General features: G+C 38.7%; 1 protein-coding gene across 1 annotated transcript in view; it reads right to left on the reverse strand.

The window, feature by feature from the left end:
- GARS1 (glycyl-tRNA synthetase 1) overlaps nucleotides 1–23,691 on the reverse strand; it is a 40,969-nt gene that overhangs the window by 9,135 nt on the left and 8,143 nt on the right. Inside the window, exons 3-12 of the mRNA XM_032642180.1 lie at nucleotides 23,379–23,481; nucleotides 22,209–22,350; nucleotides 20,900–20,988; nucleotides 20,127–20,203; nucleotides 16,630–16,775; nucleotides 14,386–14,535; nucleotides 11,572–11,734; nucleotides 10,293–10,457; nucleotides 4,376–4,483; nucleotides 3,434–3,579 (exon numbers count right to left, since the gene is read on the reverse strand). Coding sequence (XP_032498071.1) covers nucleotides 3,434–3,579; nucleotides 4,376–4,483; nucleotides 10,293–10,457; nucleotides 11,572–11,734; nucleotides 14,386–14,535; nucleotides 16,630–16,775; nucleotides 20,127–20,203; nucleotides 20,900–20,988; nucleotides 22,209–22,350; nucleotides 23,379–23,481 — 1,289 coding nt within the window. The remainder of the gene's footprint in view (nucleotides 1–3,433; nucleotides 3,580–4,375; nucleotides 4,484–10,292; nucleotides 10,458–11,571; nucleotides 11,735–14,385; nucleotides 14,536–16,629; nucleotides 16,776–20,126; nucleotides 20,204–20,899; nucleotides 20,989–22,208; nucleotides 22,351–23,378; nucleotides 23,482–23,691) is intronic.

The following is a 23,691-nucleotide window of genomic DNA, read 5'->3' on the forward strand; positions in this document are numbered from 1 at the left end:
TCCTTTGTGTAAAAGGGGTTTGGCAAAATTTCTGTGTATGAAATAGTCAGGGTTTGCAGGCCATATGCAGACTCTCATACTCTGTTTTTTTAAACAATGCTTTGAAAATGCAAGTCGTCATTAGCTAGATAGTGGTACAAAAAACAATATGAAAGATGTTTCAAGTGTACTTAAAATGTATATACTCTGGTTATCAGGCATTCTATAAACGGTAAGTCGATTAACAGTGTTTATATCTTCAAATTCCTATTGATTCTTTTTTGTCTACTTGCTCTACTGATCACTGAGACAGGGGTGTAGAAATCGCCAACTGTGATGGTAGATTTGTCTAACTTTCCTTTCAGTTCTGTTACGTTTGCTTTACATATTTTGAGGTTGTTTTTAGTGGCATACAAGGTTAGAGGTGATGTGCCTTCTTGATGAATTGATCCCTTTACCATTATGAAATGCAACCTGGTAATTTTCCTTGTTGTGAAGTTTACTTTGCCTGATGTTAATAAGCCACTCCACCTTCTTGATTAATGTTTGTATGGGAAATATTTTAAAATTCTTTTCCTTTTAAGCCTATTTGTGTACAGGTATACCTTGTTTCATTGTGCTTCACTGATACCGCATTTTTTGCAAGTTGAAGGTTTATGGCCACCCAGCATCGATAAATCTCAGTGCTATTTCTCCAACAGCGTGTGCTCACTTCATGTCTCTGAGTCATATTTTGGTAATTCTCACAAAATTTCAAACTTTTTCATCATTATTATATTTGTTATGGTGATCTATGATCAGTGGTCTTTGACGTCACTAAAGATTTCAACTTGCTGAAGGCTCAGATGGTCGTTAGCATTTTTCAGAAATGAAGTATTTTTTAATTAAGGTATGTACATTGGTTTTTATTTTTTATTCTTTTGGCCACGCCGCACGGCATGTGGGATCTTAGTTCCCTGACCAGGGATCAAGCCCATGCTCCCTGCAGTGGAAGCATGGAGCCCTAATCACGGGACCACCAGGGAATTCCCTATTTTTTTTTTTTTTTTTTTTTCTGTACGCGGGCCTCTCACTGTTGTGGCCTCTCCCGCTGCGGAGCACAGGCTCTGGACGCGCAGGCTCAGTGGCCATGGCTCATGGGCCCAGCTGCTCCGCGGCATGTGGGATCCTCCCGGACCGGGGCACAAACCCGTGTCCCCTGCATCGGCAGGCGGACTCCCAACCACTGCGCCAACAGGGAAGCCCCCTATTTTAAAAATATAACGGTTATCGCACACTTGATAGAGTAGGTTACAGTGTAAACATAAATTTTACATGCACTGGGAAACCAAAAAAAATTTGTGTGACTCACTTTATTGCAACATTCACTTTATTGCAGTGGTCTGGAACTGAACCCACAATATGTCCGAGGTATGCCCGTATATGACAGTTACAGTCAGTTTCCTGGAAACAGCATTTAACTGGGTCTCGAATCTTTTAACCAGTTTGACAGTTAAAAGCTATTAATTTGAGTGTTTACATCATTATATTTAATATAACTATCAATATTGTTGAGTTGAAATCTACCATTTCCTGAGTTATTTTCTATTGATCTCATCTGTTCGTGGTTCATTTTTCCTCTTCTCCTGTCTTTTTCTGGAGCATTTTTTTATTATTCTATTTTAGCCCTCTCATTGGGTTATTAGTTATATCCCTTTGGTTTCTGTGTGTTTTATCCAGGCAATTGCTCTGGAGTTTACGGTATGTCCTTTTCTAAACTTACCATGGTGTACCTCCACATGTAATGTACACACCTCAAAACAGTATACATATTCTTACGTATTCCCAAGTCTTCGCTCCCATCCTTTGGGCTACTGATGTCATACATTTTACTTCTACACATTATAAATTTCACAATACATTGTTATTGTTTTTGCTTTAAACAACCCATTATCTTTTTAAGAAATTAAGAGATGTCATTTTAAAGAAATGAAAGAAAACGTTACTCATATTCACCCACATATTTATCATTTCTAGAGCTCTTAATTTCTTTGGGTAGCTCTAAATTTCCACACTTCTGCCTGAAGGACTTTCTTTTTTTTTTTTTTTTTTTGCGGTACGCGGGCCTCTCACCGTCGTGGACTCTCCCGTTGCGGAGCACAGGCTCCGGACGCGCAGGCTCAGCGGCCATGGCCCACAGGCCCAGCCGCTCCGCGGCATGTGGGATCCTCCCGGACCGGGGCACGAACCCGCGTCCCCTGCATCGGCAGGCGGACTCTCAACCACTGCGCCACCAGGAAAGCCCCTGAAGGACTTTCTTTAACATTTCTTGCAGTGTAGGTCTGGCTGGCAATGTATCCTCTTGAGTTTTTTGTCTGAAAATATTTTCTCTTCATTTTGGAAAGATAATTTTGCTGGGTATACGGCTTTTGTCTGTAAGCACTTAAAAAGATTTCATTCTATTGTATTGTGGGTAGGTGCACACAATTTCATTTGAGATACTGCCTCTAGATGTTCTATTTGGTTCTTTTTTACATATACATTCCCATTTCTCTCCTCATATGTTCATGTTTTCTCTTAACATCCTTGAGCACAGGAAGCATATTTATAGTAACTGTTGTTTCTTTAAAATTTATTTTTGGCTGTGCTGGGTCTTCGTTGCTATGGGTTGGCTTTCTCCAGTTGCGGCGAGTGGGGGCTACTCTTCGCTGTGGTGCGCGTTCTTCTCATTGTAGTGGCTTCTCTTGTTGAGGAGCACAGGTTCTAGGCGCACAGGCTTTAGTAGTTGTGGCACGAGGGCTCAATAGTTGTGGCTCACAGGCTTACTTGCTCCGCGGCATGTGGGATCTTCCCGGACCAGGGGTCGAACCCGTCTCCCCTGCACTGGCAGGCGGATTCTCAACAACTGTGCCACCAGGGAAGCCCTTATAATAACTGTTTTAACATCCTTCTGTATTACTTTCATCACGTTTGTCATTTCTGGGTGTTCCTTTTGACTGATTTTTCTCCTCTTTATGAGTCATATTTTCATGCTTTCTCATATGTCTAGAAATTTTTTAGTATTTGCCAGACACAGTAAATTTTACATTGTTTAGTGATGGATTTTGTTGAATTCCTTTAAAGATTCTTCTCTATCATTTTTACATTTATACTTACAACAATTACACAGACGACTCCAAAGTTCAAAAAAAGAGCACTGACTTAAGAGATAGATGTAGTTTCTAATTACCTTGGATAAGTTTCCTCCTCTAAGAAAGTTATTGGGGAAAAAAAAAATCTTTATAGTCCATATCAAGTCTATTTCCAGGCCATAATGCCAAAATCTAGACAAACACAGTCCTTTAAATGTAGCCAAGAGATAGTACTTACCTGCAAAACATTTCTAAAGAAACTCATCTCACCTTAACTTTCAAAACCTGGCAGAGAAGACATAGCTGACTGGAGCCCATGTAAAAGTACACATCTTAAATCTTACCCTTTTTCATTCAGTAGTTTCTCCATTTCTGTAATGTAACACTCATCACAAATGGCAAGGTACTCCATCACCAGCTTTGCATCCTTCTTATATGCCTTGCCAATTGCTCCCTTATTAGGTTCAAACTGAACAACATTGACTGTTTTGTATGAAGTAGTCAAGGAATACAAAACTACAGAACTGCCTTCGTATTTCGGGAAATGATCTTGAGGACAAGCCATCATCGACTTAAAACAACTATCAGTTCCCCATTGGTGTCCGAGATCCTCTATATGCTGATTTCCAGTGCAAGATGAAACAACCACCCACAAAATCATTCAGATAAGCCTCAGTCAAAATAAGTAAACATCATCAAGAAAGACTTTTTCAAAGTTACAGTGAGATAAAGGGATATTATCTAATCAGCAGTATAACCCAATACATAGCATAATAACCTCTGAAAACAATTCATTCATTTCTCAAATGTCTCAACACGACAGGCTCTATTTCCTGTCCCTGGCCTAGCCCTTAGATCAGCTCACAATCTCACTGGCTTGTAAAAGAAGAAAATTTCTCCTTTGATAATCTACAGATCAAGTGAACTAAATTATTTCATCTACCATAAAAGTCACTCAGCTTTTAATAGAGAAAGTATTCACCAGGCGCCCTTTAATTAAAGAGCATGTATGTAGATGAAGGTGTGGGAAATGGCTGAGAAAAATTGGTCAACATCCTGAAAGACATACAGAGCATTTTTCTTTCAAGGACTAGACACTGAGCGGGCACATGTCAGATTACAAGTAAAGAGAATAGGAAAGGAGCAATGAGATGGGTAAAATAATAGGTTTAAATAGTGCACAAACATCTCAGTTTATCCACAGAACAAGGTATAGACTTGGACTTATCCATTTCCAAGATGTTTACACTGTAGTCCTGAGCTGCTGAAGTGACCAGAAAGGATATGGGCTCTTTCAGAGGCTTCTCAGCTACGAGTGGGACTTTGGTGGCTCTCGCATGACAAGAAAGGTCATAACAGGAACGGTCAGCACAACCGACAATCTCAATCCAGCCCTAAGAAGACACGATAAAGAAAAACATTTGTAAGTCACACAAGGTTCATTCACAAATGCATGTGGATTATAGGTAACTCTTTCACATACTCAAGAATAATTCAATTATAGAATCTCCACTCAACTTTTATAAATGTTTGAAATGGGAATAGTCTTATACATCGGGTAGCAACACCCTTACAAAATATAATTCACACATGTACACAAAGTAGTCTTTTCATTTTCTGGACAGAAATATTTTGCCATATTGTGAATGTGGGGTAAACTAATATTTTCTAGGATTTGGTTATGGAAATAAAATGTGAACCAAGACAAAACTGGCAGATCTGTTTCAAATTTGTGACCAGGATTCAAAATGAATCTGGCAGAAACCGCTAGGGCAACACTGTGTTACATAAGGGGCTTTAGCATCCATGGATTTTGGCAAACTTGCAGGGGGGTTCCTGGATAATGATCCCCGACAGATACTGAGGGACCACTGTAATGGTTCTTCCCCCCTCACACTCATACATTTATGTTGTTAAAACTCTGGCTCAAATCAAAGAAGTAAAACCTGCAAAGTCATTCTTCTCTGTGCACTTTTAAGAACTGCCAAAGAGAAGGGCATGGCTATTTCGGAAGAGCCCTACACTAGGCAAGTAAATCACATCCCTGGCCAGAATTCGACCTCCTGAATTCCAGAGCGCACACAACAGCACATTCCCAGAGACTTCCTAGCGCCACACACACGAAGGGTTGAGGGGTCAACCAAGATCCCTTTTGTGAGTCCACACAGAACATATGCACCCACAAATCTAAACCTGGTGCTCACCTCAAAAAAAAGTTTGTGGAGAAGGAAAACAGGAAGAAAAACTTTCATGATCTTTTAAAAGCATGGAAGATAGTTAAGAGGAGGAAGTACTTCACCAGTCTTTACCACACATAACAACAGTTCATGGGTTAGTGACCCCATCAGTCACCTGAAAATCCCTTTAGGGTTCAGAGACCAACACAGGTGACAAAAAATAAGGTCAACAGCAGCAGGTGGGAAGGCAAGGATTCACCAAGGGGATTAGCAACGTGAGAAGAGGAGATATTACAACAGAAATCATGACATTACAATAAAAGAGCAGCAGAAATAAGAACATGCTATTATGATGCTGTGGTGATGGTAAGTCTGAACATAGGTGACAAAGTTACGAAGGACAACATGTGTGCAGGGAAATCCGTCGGGAGTTAGTTATATCACAGCATGCCCCGCACCTACGTCACTCAGGTTCATAACTCTTCGCCAGAAGACTCTTATGAGAAATTACAAAGAAAACAATATAGTGGGCATGCATTTTTCTGAACCATTAAAAAGGAAAGAGGGGCTTCCCTGGTGGCGCAGTGGTTGAGAATCTGCCTGCCAATGCAGGGGACATGGGTTCGAGCCCTGGTCTGGGAAGATTCCACATGCCGCGGAGCAACTGGGCCCGTGAGCCACAACTACTGAGCCTGCGCGTCTGGAGCCTGTGCTCTGCAACAAGAGAGGCCAAGATAGTGAGAGGCCCATGCACCGTGATGGAGTGGCCCCCGCTCGCCACAACTAGAGAAAGCCCTCACACAGAAACGAAGACCCAACACAGCCAAAAATAAATAAATAAATTAATTAATTAAAAAAAAAAAAAAAGGAAAGAAAGGTGGTTTTCTGGTGGCCTAGTGGTTGGGATTCTGGGCTTTCACTGCTGGGGCCTGGGTTCAATCCCTGGTTGGGGAACTGAGATCCCTCAAGCCCCGCTGTGTGGCCAAAAAAAATTTTTTTAATTAAAAAAAAAAAAAGGAAAGAAAAAGAAATATAATAGATTACGATGCATCACAAGAAGGAGGAAATGAATAGAGTGCTAACGCATCCCATCAGCCTTGAAGGGTAAACACAATGGACAGAGGACAGATGCTCAAAATGGAAAAAGGAACTTTTTCTATGTTGCTATTTCATTGTTTTATTGACTTTCTCTAAGATGTTTTGAAAAAACTGTTAAGTAGATTCTGAAGGGTGTATTTAAGTGTTAACACCCAATAATACAGCCAGCCCTCTGTATCTGTGGGTTCCGCATCTGCGAATTCAACCAACTGTGAATGAAACCTACTCAGAAAAAAAATTCTGGAAAGTTCCAAAAAGCAAAACCTAAATTTGCTGCGAATCTGGCAACTATTGGTGTAGCGTTTACATTGTGTTCGGTATTATAAGTAACCCAAAGATGATTTAAAGTATACGGGAGGATGTGCATAGGGTCTATGCAGATACTAAGCCATTTTATATAAGAAACTTGAGCATCCAGGATTTTGGTGTCCGTGGGGATTGTGGAACCAAGCCTCAGCAGACACCAAGGGATGACGGTATTCCCTCTGTATGAAGTGTCTACTGCTCTCAAAACTTGGCATCAGATAACTGTACTAAACACACAGCTCAGCCGGCCACAAATGTGGGCATTTGTGCTCAATTCAGTTTCCTACCCAACAAAAGAAAACTCAATGAAGAACAGGTACTGTTTCGGTCACAGAATAAAACTTTATAACAGCATTACTACCACAGGGGTGGCAGGTTCCATTTCTGGTTAACGCCTAAGTTACTTTTCAAAAGCAAAGTGTTTTCAAAAATTCTTAAGAACCTGTTATTTGAATAAGAACAAAAGAGGTAAAAAGCTTAGTTAAGTAGATATCTAGTTAGTCCTTCTCATGAATACTTACTTTTGCCTTTAACCAAAAGAGTTTGGGAAAATTCAACCACCACAACTACTAAGCTTTCCAAGCACAAGTTACCACATGGGGTATTTCAAATAAAAAGGCAAATATAAAACTCATATAAGCTCAGAAACCCCAACACTTAACAACAACAAAAAAATAGGAATTAAAGAAAAAAGCTTAAAAACATGTAACTTGATCCTTTGACAGTCACTAAAGATGTCAACTAGTATATCTATGCCCTTAAACATATAAACATGCCATTATCATTTACTAAAGACGTCAATGAACATATTTACGTACTGAAAGGTGACACTACAAAAACACGCCTAAGAATGGTAGACAACAACTTTGGGATCGTGGTTGCCTCTGAGCAGAGAGAGGAAAAGGGTGGAACATTAGCTATATCAGTCACTTTTTTATTAAAAAAATAAAATATGAAGCACACAAAAAGAAAAAATTAAAGGCTTTAAAGGAGTTCTCCCCTCTCCTTAGAAGTCTGTTACTCCGGAGCTTCTGGTTTTGTTTTAGTCCAGTCTTCCAATGACCTTACACAAAACATTGTAGCCTAATCTCAAAGCTAGGCCCACATTTCTGTTTTTAAATTTTTTTCTTAATTCTTTTAGATTTAGGTATAATTAACATATAAGATTATATTAGTTTCAGGTGTACAGCATAATGATTCGATATTTGTATATACTGCAAAATGATCACCACAGTAAGTCTAGGTGACATCTGTCACCACACACAGTTACAATCTTTTTTTTCTTGTGATGAGAACTTTTAAGATCTACTCTCTAAGCAAATTTCAAATATATAATACAGTACTATTAACTCTAGTTACCATGCTGTACATTACATCCTCAGGGCTTATTAGGCTCACATTTTCTGATCTCTCATCCTTGAGGGTTTGGCCACAGCTCACAGTGACACTCAGGAAAGGATGAGCAGGAATGCAGTAGGGCTTATGAAAGCAGTGTAGCACAATGGTTAAGAGCAGGGGCCTGGAGTCAGATAGCCCTGGCTCACATCCCAGCTCCACCACTCACTAGCTGTGAGACTCGGGCAAATTACCTAACCTCTCAGCACTTCAGTTTCCTCAGAAATAGGACCAATGCACAGAATTACTGTGAGGATTACATAAGATAATAATACACTTAGAACGGTATACAGCCCTTAACAGTTCGAAATGTTAAATGAACAAACAAATGAAATGTAGATTCAGAATCTAAATTGAGATAGCAAGAATTTGTGTCCAGGACTTCCCTGGTGGCGCAGTGGTTAAGAATCTGCCTGCCAACACAGGGGACACGGGTTTGAGCCCTGGTCTGGGAAGATCCCACACACCGCGGAGCAACTAAGCCCGTGTGCCACAACTACTGTGTCTGAACTCTAGAGCCTGTGAGCCACAACTACTGAGCCCACGTGCCAAAACTACTGAAGCCTGCACGCGTAGAGCCTCTGCTCCGCAACAAGAGAAGCCACCGCAATGAGAAGCCTGCGCACTGCAATGAAGAGTAGCCCCCGCTCGCCGCAACTAGAGAAAAGCCCGCGCGCAGCAATGAAGACCCAACGCAGCCAATAAATAAATAAATAAATAAAATAAATCTATTAAAAAAAAGAGAATTTGTGTCCAGTTTAGCTTGAAATCTTCTCATACAAAACAGAAAATAGTTTATTGGCTTAATTTGAAAATGAAAAGAAATTCCAGAAAATGTAATACGTTTTGAAGTTAATGATCACCTACAATCCAAAAATAATTACCACTATCATTTTAGCATATGTCAAGTAAGCTTGTGAAGAAAGTAAAGTAACAAGAAAAACCTAACAGATTCTTTCCTAATTCCACAAAGGAAAGAGAATATATTAAAGACAATATCAGTAACAGCCACTACAGGTATGTGCATATCATTATGCATGTACACATGTGTATATGTTTGTAAAGCATATAAAGTTATCTTGAATAGGGGTTGACAAACCAAGGCTCATAGGCTAAGAATGGTTTTTAGATTTTTAAAGGGTTGTTAAACGAAAACAAAAAACAAAACCCCCCAACCAAGAAGAGAGGCAATAAAAAAAAAAGTAAATAAAATATTTACTATATTTACTAAAGAAAACATTTGTTCATGCCTGATCTAGAAAAGAGACCTGAAACACTTCTGGGGAGCATACAATAGGAAGTTTCACTTTCTACATAACACACTTAAGAATTATTTTTTGCTTTCTGTTTTACAAAAAAGGGTCATCATTTTTTTAATGACTTTTATTTTTAATTAAAAAAAATGTATCCATTAAAAGGAAGTCACTTTAAAAAGTAAAAAGTGCAACCAAGGACATGTGGGAACCATGGACTCCTGGGCTTAAGTCTCCATATGGGTGAGAAGCCTCCCTAGCACCAAACGAGGGAGACGCCAGAAGGCTCTTGGCCCCCTTGTTTTGGATGCCACCCTGTTCCCACTGCCACCAATGCAGGAAGCATCTCCTATATCCAAATGCCTTTCAATCCTAAGCTTCAGCACTAATGTTCATGTTTGAGGGTTGGGGGTGGGAAGCAACAGTGAAGAGGTAACCTGGAGGTCTTCTCTGAATTATTATTAAATATACAGAATTTGAGAAAAGGTAGTTCCTAAACAAGAGATCAGAATCTACTAGTCTATCCCCAAATCTACCAAGTAACTCTCGAAACTAAGAGCAGTATGACCTTCTTTACTCAGCCTCACCACCACTTCCAACGTTTGCTGGGGTCCTTGTCAGGAAGAAGGCCACCCCATCTCAGCTGCACTCAGGGACATTACCAATCACACTGCCCACACCAAGAAAGGATACACCAGCACTGCCCCATCAGTGGCCTTCTCTCGCTCTCTCTCACTCTTACTCTCTCTGTAAAAGCTATCCAAGTCTACAAAGGGCTTCTGGGACACAAGAGTAGCCCCCCACTTATGAGAGCACAAGGGGGCAACTACTTTTTCCATTTAGCTCAGGAAGAAATCTTTTTTTTTCTTTTTGTTCCACTCTGACATGAAGCACACAAAAGGCAACTCTGATATCCATGCTTCTAGGTTAACAATGTGAAAATCACATGGTAAAAACCATTGCATCCTACTTACGTAGGATGTTTTGGATTCGGCATCCCAACAGTCACAGGCATAATGGGCCATCTCATTCTCCATGTGCTGTCGGAAGCGGAGCTTATCTGGAGATACACCAACCTTCACGAGGTAGAGGTAGATGCGGCCAATGAAATAGCCTAATACTGAGTTGTTAATCACGCCCTAAAAATAAATGAATAAACAAATAAGTAGATAAATAGGCAAGCAGCACGCAAGCAAGCATGGAGGAACGAACAAAAACACAAACATCAATGCTTTTGAAGGCCAAGGTACCATTTTCCATCGAGTTATTCATCATCTACTGAAACAATTTTGAAACACAAGGTAAGCTAATTTATCCAGCTTTCAGAACAATCTTAAATACCCAAAATGTGATCTTGGCTATTTTCAAAAGGTTTAACTGTCAAGATAACAAGCAGATAATAATGGCGTCATTCAAAATCTTTCTACCATACTCACTGGGTCAGCAAAAATTCAGCCTAATACCTCATATCTTCTAAATCTACAGTGCTAAAAATGACATTCATAATAATGATCCTAAGGAATTGTAAATATATTCCTTCTGAATTAGCAAAAGTCATAAGACATGTTGAGGGGATTTTAACGTACTCTCACCCACTGAAATTTGTGAATCCCATATAGTATATGTAATCTTATATTTTTAGTACAGAAGGATCTTAGAAATCGTCTAGCCCCATCTCCTAGTCCCTGCAGGGCTCTTTTCTGCAAAACAACTGACAAGTTATCACTCAGCCTCTACTTGAATATTTTCAGACAGGAAGCTCATTGTTCCCAGGGCAATTCATTCCACTATTAGGCAGCAGCTACTGTTGGAATGTTTTCACTCACTTATTTCTCCAAGCAAATAATCAGAGAAATTCTATTACAGGCAAGGCCTTACCCCAATTGCTATGGGTAATGCAGAAGAGTTTAAAATCCAGAGGGCTTGCTTTCTGTGAGTAAAAATGTCTCCCCAAAAGTAGTATACACTGTTAAAAGTCAGATTGACGGGGCACAGTTCAAACCAAGAACTTTTTTCCAAGTGCTCTGCTAAACATATTTTTCATGTTAGCCCCAATGGTCCACACAGTGGCGTGTTCAGGTTAATTTCCTCCCACTATAATAGTGTGTAATAAATACTGTATAAAAACGCATACTGTAACAAAATAAAATGCCTGCCAAAATACAGTATTTTGTCATCCAGTACACAGAATTTGCTAAGTGCCGAAAACCTGGAATAAGTATAATCTAAATTAAGTTACCTATGGAATCTTACCTGTTCAACAGCATCTCCTAGGCGCATTTTCCGAGCAGACTGCCCGCTGACCTGGGCTTTCGCTGAATACAAATACAGGTGGAGGTCTGCCACATTCTGGAACTTGGGATGGTCTTTCTCACTGGGATCTACAAAGTGCTCAATTTCTGCCATTGTGAATTCTCTGAAAGCCAAAATATAAGGGATAAAAGTTACACACTTCACTATAAAAGACAATAAACAAAAGCCATTATTTTCAACTTCATTCTACAATGATATAGAACGATATGGAAAATAGTTTTTAGAGAACAGATTGATACAGTTTTTTAAAGTTAGGAAAACCTGAGCGAACATCAGACACAAAATGAGATACTGAATAATGGCTTCCAAATAAAATGATTTTCCTTAAAGCATTTCCTTAAAGCAAGTCTTTATAGATGTACACGAAATGAAGCTCCTGATTTACTTTTCATAGAATGGGAAATTAAAAGTGAATTGAAATTATCCTTTAGCTTTTATAACAGTGTGATTTCTTCCTTTTTCTTGCTCTGAACAAGTAAATGACTGCTAATGGCACCACACAGCTGGTGTCTTGAGAGTAGCAGCTTCTCAAATAAAGTGTTATTCAAGGCAGAGGACATAAGGCATGAATTGAAAAAGCTAACATCAAGCTAACTGCATGATGATGAAATAAGTAGGCACATAGTAATGGTTTCCCAAAGAGATTTCCCTGAATGGCAATTTAGTAGCTATTGGGTGGAAAAGAGTTTTAAGTTAATTTTAGGAGTCAAAATCAAGTCTCTCTTCTTTAAAACACACACACAATTTACTAGTGCACTTTCATGATTATCTCAGATGTTTTAGAAGTAATGAAAAATTGCTTAAATGGTTCCTAAAAATACATGAAATGCATTGAGAAAGAGCTTTGATATTTTTTTCAATTTTATTTTTTAATGGTATCCCTTATTTGGTCCAGCAGCACCTATGTCTTGTCTTTCAACAGCTATCAAACATCTTCTGTGCGCATAGGAATATGAGAGAGAGAAGTATGATGTCTGTCCTCACACAGCTTCCGAGTGGGATGACAGCAACAGAACATCTAAAATGAAGGGCAGATCAAAATAAGGACCTTGTCCAGAATCCCCAAATCATCTGCTACCAAAGTCTTTCCATCTGTTCTGGAAGTAATCCCAGCTCAAAGACAGGAGATAGAAATCAACACTAATACTGATTGTATCAGCTGTCTGTTGTCTTTGAGTTCAGAGAGTCTACCTGGAACTCTGGAAATATAAAATAGACACAGGACTAGAAGACAGAGCCAGCCAATCAAAATAAAATTTAATTAAAAAAAAATTTCATATGAACAATCCAATGCTCCCAACCTAAATCAAAGGAATCATAGCTATACAAAGACGTATCACCTGATAACTCTATGTCAAGAAGAAACACTAGACAAACAAGTCCTAGCCCTACCATGAAACAAAAGCCATAGGGATACTGACTCGTGGAAGGATGAGTGGATTTCTAGCCAGGATCTTGCAGAGGCACGTGACAAAACCAACCAAAATCCAGATGGAACACTTTGAACTGAAAGTGACCAAGGAATAAAATGTCAGGAAGCACCAAGGGTCTTTCCCCAGTTAACTCCTGGGATTGCTCCTCTGTTCTGAGCTGCGTTTCCTATTTACCACTTCTTATTCCACAGGCCCCAGGTTTTGCCTTACTTCACGGTCCTTTATAATCATCCAACAGCTACTCTACTTGATGTAAATCGTCTCCAAAACAGTGGCTTTAGACAAGCTCAGTCTTACACAGCTTCCTCAGTATTCTGAAAGCATGCGTGCGGACACTACTGGGACAGAGGGGAAGCCCAGAAGCAAGACGAGAAAAGATACGAAGAAACCCATTGAGAAATAAAACAGATTTAAGTCTGACAAGTTTTTCATTGTTATAACACCTAGTTAAAGTTTAGGACTATCTCTTCTCTCTGCAGCAAGGTCCGGGAGGGTCCTCCCCACTCCATTTCTCTAGGCTGTGCAAGCTCCTTCCTCATGAAGGTCACTGGGGCTGTGGAAAATACTTTTGGAGTCTAAGAAAGTTAAGTTTACCGATATATCCCATTTTTATATCGAATTTATTACCTTAAGAGATGATATCAGTAAGAAAATGTATAGAAATCTCAAAAAACTTAAGTCATAAATAGCTAAGTCATAATAAGTTTCTAAAGAAAAACGTAGCTCAGAAGTGCCAGGATGCCTTCCCGCACATTCTGGATACACCTGACAAAGGGAGGTTATTAGAATAGAGACAAGAGAGCATCTGAACTAGCATAGATAGCGGTAAGCTTGCTAGCTGGACACTGTCATAAAGGTGCCCCAAATATCTGGAGGAACACCATCTGGCTGCTGAAACACCCTCACCCCAATACCAGCAATGCCATCTGCCCTGGACACCTAGAATGGCCCTCCTACCCTAACTATCACTTCCTCCCCACCTCACCCTACACTCATCTATACCACCACCGCCAGAAAATGCCTCGGTGTAGACAATCAAGATCTTGCCATCCTCAAAACATAAGATGAACAAGGAGAAAAGATCATTTTGGATCAGATGTGAAACTTCAGCTATTCTTCCCCCTCCTTCCTTTCCCTTCAAGTCCACTTCAGTCACTCAAAACTGTCCATCATCCCAGAGATAACATTTGGAGGTAACAAACAAACAACAAGTATATCATCATGTAAGAAGGAAGAAGGTTGTTAAAACAGCAAGCTTTTGTTTCCACTTCAATGCCAAAATCATTTACTAATTTCACCAGAAGAATAACATGGGCAGTACCTGACTCGGATCAGTCCAGATCGAGGGGAGATCTCATTTCTGAAAGAATTTCCAATCTGGGCCGCAGCAAAAGGCAACTTTCCTTGGTTGAATTCCAAAAGTCGTTTGAAATTCAGGAAAATCCCCTGTGCAGTTTCTGGTCTCAAGTATCTGGAAAATTTAAACAAATCAGTCTGTTATAGAGGAGGAAATTATGTTTTCCAATAAATCTGAAATTCTAGATACAAATCCTAAAAGTCCTAAATATACTATCTTCACACAAAGCTGTATGGGCCCTAAAAAAAAAAAAGAAGTTTTCGAAATAGAAATTTTCCTCAGTAGCAAACATTCTCAAACAGGTAATAGAGAAGGTATCAGGTGGCTGGCAGGGCAATACCACTGTTAGACATGTCATTTAATTTCATCACTCCAGCGAATCACACATGACCTCTCTTACAATATCTAACCTCTGATATTCTCCCGACTAATCATTTACTTTGGAGGCAGATGACAATTTTAGATCCTTTTGAAAATAAAGTAAGTATACCTCTGCTGTTAACCTACATATTAATGCATAACCGTGGAGCTAAAAAGAAGCCGGTATGGGCTGACATTTAACATTAAGAGCTCACTCATCATAATCATCACACCATGGCAGGCAATTTTCAGGGTTTTTCATATCATTTTCTTCTTTGTACCCAGAGACACAAAGAAGTAGAGAAGTCCAGAATGATCGACTCTTTGTGGTACTTTATATCTTCAGCCAGAGGCCTCTTCTGTATTTCTCCACATTTCAAAAAGTTACAGTCACTCAAATACACCCTGAGAGCCATTGTTTTCTTCTCAATTTCACAGACAATATTCTGGGCAAAACATCACATAAGAAAGCGCTCCCAACAGCCTACTTCAAAAGAAACGTTTTATGAAAACAACTTTAAAGTAAAGAAAAATTAAAATTTTACTCTCGTCTCACTCTTCTCTTCAACAACTCTTTTTATTTTGTAGTTTTTATCCAAATATAAGTATAGTTACAGTTAATATGTATATTTATTAAGTAGAGTGTACTAAATTATACTTTTGTATTTTCTAAAAAAATTGTAAAATTTCCTCATATTTAACAGTTGCAGAGTATTCTACTAAAATAACCTACTTTACTATAATTTATTTAACCGTCCTGAAATTATGGGATAAATAGGTTATTTCTACTTTTCATTTATACACTCTTGATAAGTATAGCTTCCTTCCCTTTGAGTTATTTCGTTAGATAAATTCACAGGAGTGGGAAGGCAGGTCAGAGGGCATGGCCCATTTTATGACTCTCTGTATGTATTGCCAAAATGAAAGGTTCACCCTTGGCCTCTTTCCACAAAATATCCTAAATCAACCCACTGCCTTATTAAAATAATTCCAATAATACATTCTGTCACAATTAGTTTTTATTATTCTTTAGTTTCTACTCCAGGAAATATGATCTATCTAGTTTCATCTAGCAAAACCCATCCTCTTACCCTAAAATGAGACCATGAGAAAAACATCTGAAGCTATGAAATGGAATACGTTGACTAAGTTTGTTAACTAAAAATGGACAAGGAATCTGGACATACAGATTCTTCTTCTGAATCATATTGTAAACTGTTCAGGTTTTCTTTACTCTGTCTGTGAAAACCACACTTTAGCTTGAATCAACAAACTAAACGTATCCTGTCCAACATGGTAGGTCACTAGTCACATGTCTATTTAAATTCTTAAAATTAAATAAATTTAGAAATTCAGTTCCTCAGAAGCACTAGCCCCATTTCAAGTACACAACAGCCCCATGTGGCTAGTGGCTACCATATTGGACAGCAGATTATAGAATATCTCCACCACTGCAGAAAGCTCCATTGGGCAGTGCTGATCTACAACAAATGGTTTCCAAAGTCTCCTTCGACAGTAAGTTCAATGTCTTTCAAAATCGTTCTTCAACCCTCTCTCCTGCCCTATGCAGCTATAACTACAAGATGTGATGATCACAGACTTCTGTGTTTATTTTGTGACCAAAAAAAAAAAATCATCATATATACTAAAAAATTAAAACTATATTCAGAAAGAATTAGAAGAAATAAAATTTAAGGATACATCTGTCATTATTTCTCCTTAATATATTTGTCTATACTTTCTGCAAATCACTTTTCAAACATCTTCCTTCATGGTTGATATTGATATTTACCTTTTATTACAAGTAATTTTAATAACTTCATTACATAAACAATAAGTGATACATACCCAGGCATGTTTCCTCCAGGCCCAATGAAGGTCTTGAACATTAAGTTAAAAGGCACTGGAGGGGAAAGATCATTTCCAGTAGTGGGGGATTTTACATTATAGTTCACAAAAAGATCCCCCAGTTCTTGCTGTCCATAGTTATCAAGCTAAAGAATACATCAAGAAAATGATTAGTGTAAAAGACAGAAAAAACAAGGCATACAATAAAGTATTATATATAAAACCCCATCCATCATTAAAATTCACCCAAAATAAAACCATCAGAATTAACCTAACCTTCAAGATATTTACATTAAACCCATAAACAGTTTATACTCTTTCCATTTACCAACAGAGAAATGGAGTATCTTTCTGGGACCGACCTAAAATTCACACACGTACCATTGAAAGATACAACGGTACAAGGAAAGATAAGGTAAAATACCTCTTGTTCAATTACAGTAGTTACTGGTTGGCAAGAATCTGAATCGCATAAATAAGTTTTCACAGTTGAATTTTACTACTCTGTACACTTAAGAGCCAGGTGCACTTCCCTGTCTTTTAATTAAATGTGCATGTAACTTTCCTTTCCCACCAGATATTAAGTTCCTTGAAGGTGGAAGCTGTGTCTTATTCACTTCTGCATTTTCCAGGGCACTGCACATCCTATACATTGATGATCAATGCCAAACCCTCTAAAATGATATATGAGCTCCAATTCAAAACCTTCAAATGACTATGACAAACCATCTAATAGTAAAGAATATTTAAAACTTAAAAAAAAAACTTCTAATAGAAATAAAATAATTAGATAAATCAACTAATGAGTGATGGCATGTGGGGTCAGAAAAACCAGGGTAAGTCACCCAACTCTACCACTTATGGGTTGTGTGATTCAGGATCAAGTTCCATCCTAATCTCTCTGAGCTTCAGTTTGCTTATCTGTAAAATGGGGAGAACAGATGCTACCTCACTTCTTAACCACAGAGGGTGAATCAATGCCTTTTATTTTTTTTTAGTTTTTTATTTATCTATTTATTTTTGGTTGCATTGGGCCTTCATTGTTGCTCAAAGGCTTTCTCTAGTTGCGGCGAGCGGGGAGCTACTCTTTGTTGCGGTGCACGGGCTTCTCATTGCCGTGGCTTCTCTTGTTGCAGAGCATAGGCTCTAGGCGCGTGGGCTTTAGTAGTTGTGACGCACAGGCTTCAGTAGTTGTGGCTCACGGGCTCTAGAGTGCAGGCTCAGTAGTTGTGGCACACGGGGCTTAGTTGCTCCGCAGCATGTGGGATCTTACCGGACCAGGGCTTGAACCCATGTCCCCTGCATTGGCAGGTGGATTCTTAACCACTGTGCCACTAGGGAAGTCCGTCAATGCCTTTTACGTTTTTTAAATTTTTTTTTTAAGTTTATTATTTATTTTTGACTGCATTGGGTCTTCGTTGCTGCGCGCAGCTTTCTCTAGTTGCGGCGAGCAGGGGTTACTCTTCGTTGCAGTGGGCGGGCTTCTCATTGAGATGGCTTCTCTTGTTGAGGAGCACGGGCTCTAGGCGCATGGGCTTCAGTAGTTGTGGCTCGCGAGCTCTAGAGCGCAGGCTCAGTAGTTGCTCCACGGCATATGCGATCATCCCAGAACAGGGCTCGAACCCATGTCCCCTGCATTGGCAGGTGGATTCTTAACCACTGCGCCACCAGGTAAGCCCCCTCAATGCATTTTAGATAAACTATCATGCTTCATAAAGCTAACAAGGAGTCACAGGCACTAACAGGTCCAGAAAATGCCATTATGTGCTGAAGCAACAGATGCAGCTCTGGCCAGGGAATCCACTGAGGCCATTTCTGAGTATCAGGCCGTTTCCATGGGTTCCTAACATTTCACTAAAGATTAAATTGACAGCTATATACAACTGACCCTTGAACAACACATAAAACTTATAGCTGACCCTCTGTAACTGCAGTTCCCCTGCATCTGCAGATTCAACCAACCACAAACCGTGTAGTACTGTAGTATTTGCTACTGAAAAATAGCAGAGTGTAAGTGGACCTAAACAGTTCAAACCCACGTTGTTCAAGGGTCAACAAATGATACAATATGACAAATCAAAACCCAAACTGTTCTCCTGGAACACGTATCTGAGATGAAACAGAAAGTGCTCAAACTATAAATTATGACTTAACAACTAATTAACTTCCTGTCTCTGACAATTTATTTGGAAATGAACAAAACTGTTAAGATCAAAGACACTCAAAGACATGTGCACACAAAACTTTAATAAGTCTAAAATTCTGAATGGGAAACAGAATAATTTAAGGGTAATTTGAGGTGCTTTTCATTTCTTCTTTCTTATAAAGGTCATGCCTTTGGAAAAGGAAGGAAATGAGAAATGAGGGTGTGGCCAAACAGTATCAAAGAACAAGAATTGATTTTCTAAACCATGAGTAACAACACTAAAGCAATGAGCTTCAAGCAAGGGATAAAATATACTTCACAAGGTTCAAAATAAATTGGCAGATGAGTCAATAGCCAGATTAAGAGGTTTTTCAATTTAAATGAGGAAGGAGAAAATTTCTCAGCTAATGTTGGAAAGCTAGATACCACGGAGGAAAATCAGCATGTTTAAAAAAATTAGGGCAACAGTGGAGAAGTATCCAGTAATTTTCATGAGAGAAAAGCAGAGTTAGAGTCCTACATTCAGCCTCATTTATATACCAAAGTAAAGAAAAAATATATAAGCACAGCACTGGTTGTTGTTTTCTTTTATCCAAGGAAGTAAAAAAAGTTTAAGAGGTGAGCCCTGGTGGACCTCATGATCAAACATGGTGCTGGAGAAATGTACTTTGCTTAAAAGGATGGATGAGGTGAGAAATCAGCAACATTCACATACAGGCATGTTCAACTTCCTGGGGCAAAGGTGTGCAGTTTTCATCATATTTTTAATGTAGTATGTGACCTAAAAAAAGGATAAGAACTATTTCTGATATAGAAGGTATTTCTGCACTTGGTAAAAGTCAGAATAGATGATCTCAATGCCTTTCCTAAAACTTGTCAACTTCAATACAAGTTATAAAACTAAAGGTCTCCAGGAAAAGCAGGGGCCTGCTCCATCAGGTTCTAAAAAGCAGCATATAGTCAGGGACAGTGCAACCAGAAGCAGATCAAGTGGCTGATCAGACAGTGCTCATATAGATATCTGCCCTAAATCTCCACACTGAACGCTATCCATCATTAGACACTGTCCTGGTTTTTGCTATTAAATCCAGAAAACTGGTTTCCAAGGAGAGAGAACTAATTTCACGTCTATTTACATTGACTTGCTAGTTTGACAGAAATAAAGGTTAGCCACAAAAGGCTGACAGAGAAGAAAATAAAAATGGAAAAAGAGATGATATGAGGGACAGAAGGTAAACTCTCCTTTTTTTACTATTGTGACCAGGTCAGCACAATATGGAATTCAACAGTTATCAAATGCTGAAAGACAGACAGCACCTACCTGGGTTATTGCGATCTCTCAAGTACTCACCTGGGCCAAGACACTTTCCATCTCTGATTTCTTCTCAGCAGAACACTTCTTATCAGACATCAATTTCTGTAAATGAGCTATATGAGAACAAGTATTAGTACATGTCAATTTCAATCAATGGGAAAAAGGACAATGTACTTTTTTTTTTTTATTTTATTTATGTATGTATGTATGTTTGGCTGTGTTGGGTCTTCGTTTCTATGCAAGGGCTTTCTCCAGTTGCGGTGAGCGGGGGCCACTCTTCAACGCGGTGTGCGGGCCTCTCACTGTCGCGGCCTCTCTTGTTGCGGAGCACAAGCTCCAGACGCGCAGGCTCAGTAGTTGTGGCTCATGGGCCTAGTTGTTCCGCGGCATGTGGGATCTTCCCAGACCAGGGCTCGAACCCGTGTGCCCTGCATTGGCAGGCAATTCTCAACCACTGCGCCACCAGGGAAGCCCCAGGACAATGTACTTTTGAGTTTCAATGTTGGGCAGGTAAAAAAACGAAACTAAGGATAATGTTCTTAATTTATATGAATCCCATGGTTGATTTTACAGGGACAGTCATGATATTGTCTTGATTCTTTCCATGACTTAGAACTTCTAATTATCTGTATATAACTTTTTTTTTTCAATAAGGGACTTGTTCTGTATACTTAAGATCTGTGCACTTTACTCTTTATATGTTATGTCCCAAGAAAAAATTTAAAAACTTGAGAAAAAAGTTTAATCCAAACCCTTTATTTTGATCAATCCTACTTGAAAGGTTATTTATCTGAGATGAAGAACCATACCTTTCAATAGATGGTCAGCACGAAAACACTCTCCATTTTTTACATCTTTCACCATGAAGTCAGCAAATTTGTCTACATGGCCAGAAGTCCTAAGTTAATAAATGCCAAGCCAATTAGTCATTTTCATACAAATTAACCCATAAACTTTACCTTATAAGACAATCTCCCTTCTATATATTTATCCAAAGTTTACATCTGTGTATCTGAAAGATGGAAGCTCCCATATCTATTATGATATATCCCCTGGTAGATAAAAATGTACACCAAAGAAAATTCTTCCTCAAATCTATTCCCACCCTCTCCCCAACTTCTTCCTCCCCTTAGGAAAAAAAATACTAACTAGATTACACTTTTCCACAAATTGTCATAAAGTCTGTGCCACTTTGCAGAATCAATAAATCCATGCCTATCCCATTATTATTACTGATCTAAGCAAAGGCCAAAACCATGGGGAATTTGACTAGCCGAGACTTTGTGATAACTCAGTATAGACACTGAACCTTAAGGAAAGAGTTTTCTGCCACTGAAACCTGGTTGGACACTGGCATTATCTCTGTACAGCTATTAGTGGGGCAAGTAGTTAAAGAATAGGCTGTCCTGATCTATCATCAAGAATTCAACTTGTTTTAATTGGCTGAAATTAGGAGAGAGCCTAAACTATACAAATAGCGAAAAATAGCTCTTTAACAGGCAACATTAAATGAATGAAGTCATGAGATACAAAATGTAAGAATTCCTCTTTCAGTTTCATATTTGAGAAATCCTGACCTGCTTTCAACAATGTTGGTAGGAATAATCTAAATTTCTGCATTGAAACATCAATACAAATAGTAGAGTAGCATTTGATTTACAATATATACACACCTTTGCCCAGAGCTTCCATGAATTTATACTAAGGAAATAATCAGGATATACATAAAAATTCATCTATTGGGATGTTCAATGTAATCAAACATAAGAAACAACTTAAATGCCTACCCTCATGCACTAGTTAGGTAAATTATGGCACGTCCATAAAAAGAATACTATTCTGTCATTAAAAATACTTCAGAAGAATACTTAATGACATAATGTTCACCTATATTATGTGAAAAAAAGCACTGTGCTACTCAACGCACATGAACTTAAAAAGACAGAAAAGATAAATACAACATTTTTAACATGGCTACCGGTGGGCAATGAGTATATATTTTCTTTGTTTTTCTTTATTTTCCAGATTTTCACAATGAACATGGGTAGTTTTTTTGAATCAAAAACTTACTTAAGTATGCATATTCAAGAATGTCAACCCTCAAAGTAGAGACCTTACTTTAGAACTGGCTCAGGGGTGAGCATGGTGCAATCAATCTCCAGAATCTGTTCCTCTTGGATGAAGTGCTGTCTCCATGTCTGAATAATATTGTTTTTCAAAGCACATCCAACTGGCCCAAAATCATAGAGACCGCTAACACCTGCAAAATATGACAGGAAAACGGGTACTCTACCTTGTCACTCTGAACGAATCAAAGCAAGCAGATGTGAGAAACTGATACTTGTAAGGCTTCACATACTCCCTAAAAATGTATTCAGGTCAACACTTCAAATCCCTTAATACTGAAGAGCCTTATTTCCAGGTAGCTGACAGAAGTAAAACTAAAATGGTCTTACTCCATTAACTGCAGTGTTTCCATATTTGAAATTTCAAGTAGGATTAGCAAAAAACTAAAAACAAAAGAAGTTCCTCCATATGTAAGAAACAAAATGAAAAAGCAGATTATAGAAATTAGAAAATAATTTGCTGCATCAGCTGAATAACAATGATCTCAAAGTTTAGCACCCAATTCTCTAATTTATTCTTGGGTATTTGAGCCACTATTTAAACCTCAAGAAGTAAGACATTTAGAGATCTGCTCAGACTAAAACTCAAATCAAGTTTCAGTGGCAAAGTACTGAAAGTCTAATATTGTTGCAGTAATCTCTGTTAACTATGAAAAATATGAGTGAATTATACTTGTCTACATAAATTCATACAGTGTTCAGAAAGATGTAGAGATTTATCTGCATAGCCATGAAGAACGTTTTCTCCTGGCAGTTGCCATAATGAATAATCTAGAAAGTATGGTTTACCACTGCCCTTGTGGGGAGCGGTACAGTACAGTCAGCCAGTGCTAGAATGGCCCTCTACTGCTCTCAGGTCTTCACTGGCATTTTAAGAAGGGTCTGATATGTACATGGACACATCAAACACTTAATATCTGGGCCTCTCCAAATTCCCTAAGTCTTAATGGAAAAACGCTATCTCCAAAAATAAATAGGGTTGAGGGAAATAAGAACTGATATCATGCCAAATGAAGGACTCTAAACAAATGAAAGCAAGATATCTATCCCCTGCTTTGTGTGACCTGAAACTATTAGATGTCAAGCCAGCTGTGGTTTTGATTTAAGAACAATATTAAAGCCACTAACACCACAGTTTTTCTTTCTCTCATTAATCCCCTACCTCCATAAATAGCAAAAGCTTGATCGTAGAAAAACCTCCTCTTCAGGGTATCTTCCATTTTCCCTCTGTCTACAACATCATCTTTGGGCTGTAACGCTAGCTCCTGTAAGGGATTTTTAAAGAGCAAATATGTGATTGAACGAGTGAGTGGGAATTTCAATTTATACATGTGAATTTACTTCATTCCTCAGCAGAATTCACTATAAAATTTATCAGACAAGATTTTGATACCCTTAAAACAAAAGAAACCTTAGGGTTTTTTTCCCCTTTGAGTTACAGAAAAGATACTTTTACTTAATTATTTAGGAAAGTA

This window comes from Phocoena sinus, chromosome 9, assembly GCF_008692025.1.
Source record: "Phocoena sinus isolate mPhoSin1 chromosome 9, mPhoSin1.pri, whole genome shotgun sequence".
Taxonomy (NCBI): domain Eukaryota; kingdom Metazoa; phylum Chordata; class Mammalia; order Artiodactyla; family Phocoenidae; genus Phocoena; species Phocoena sinus.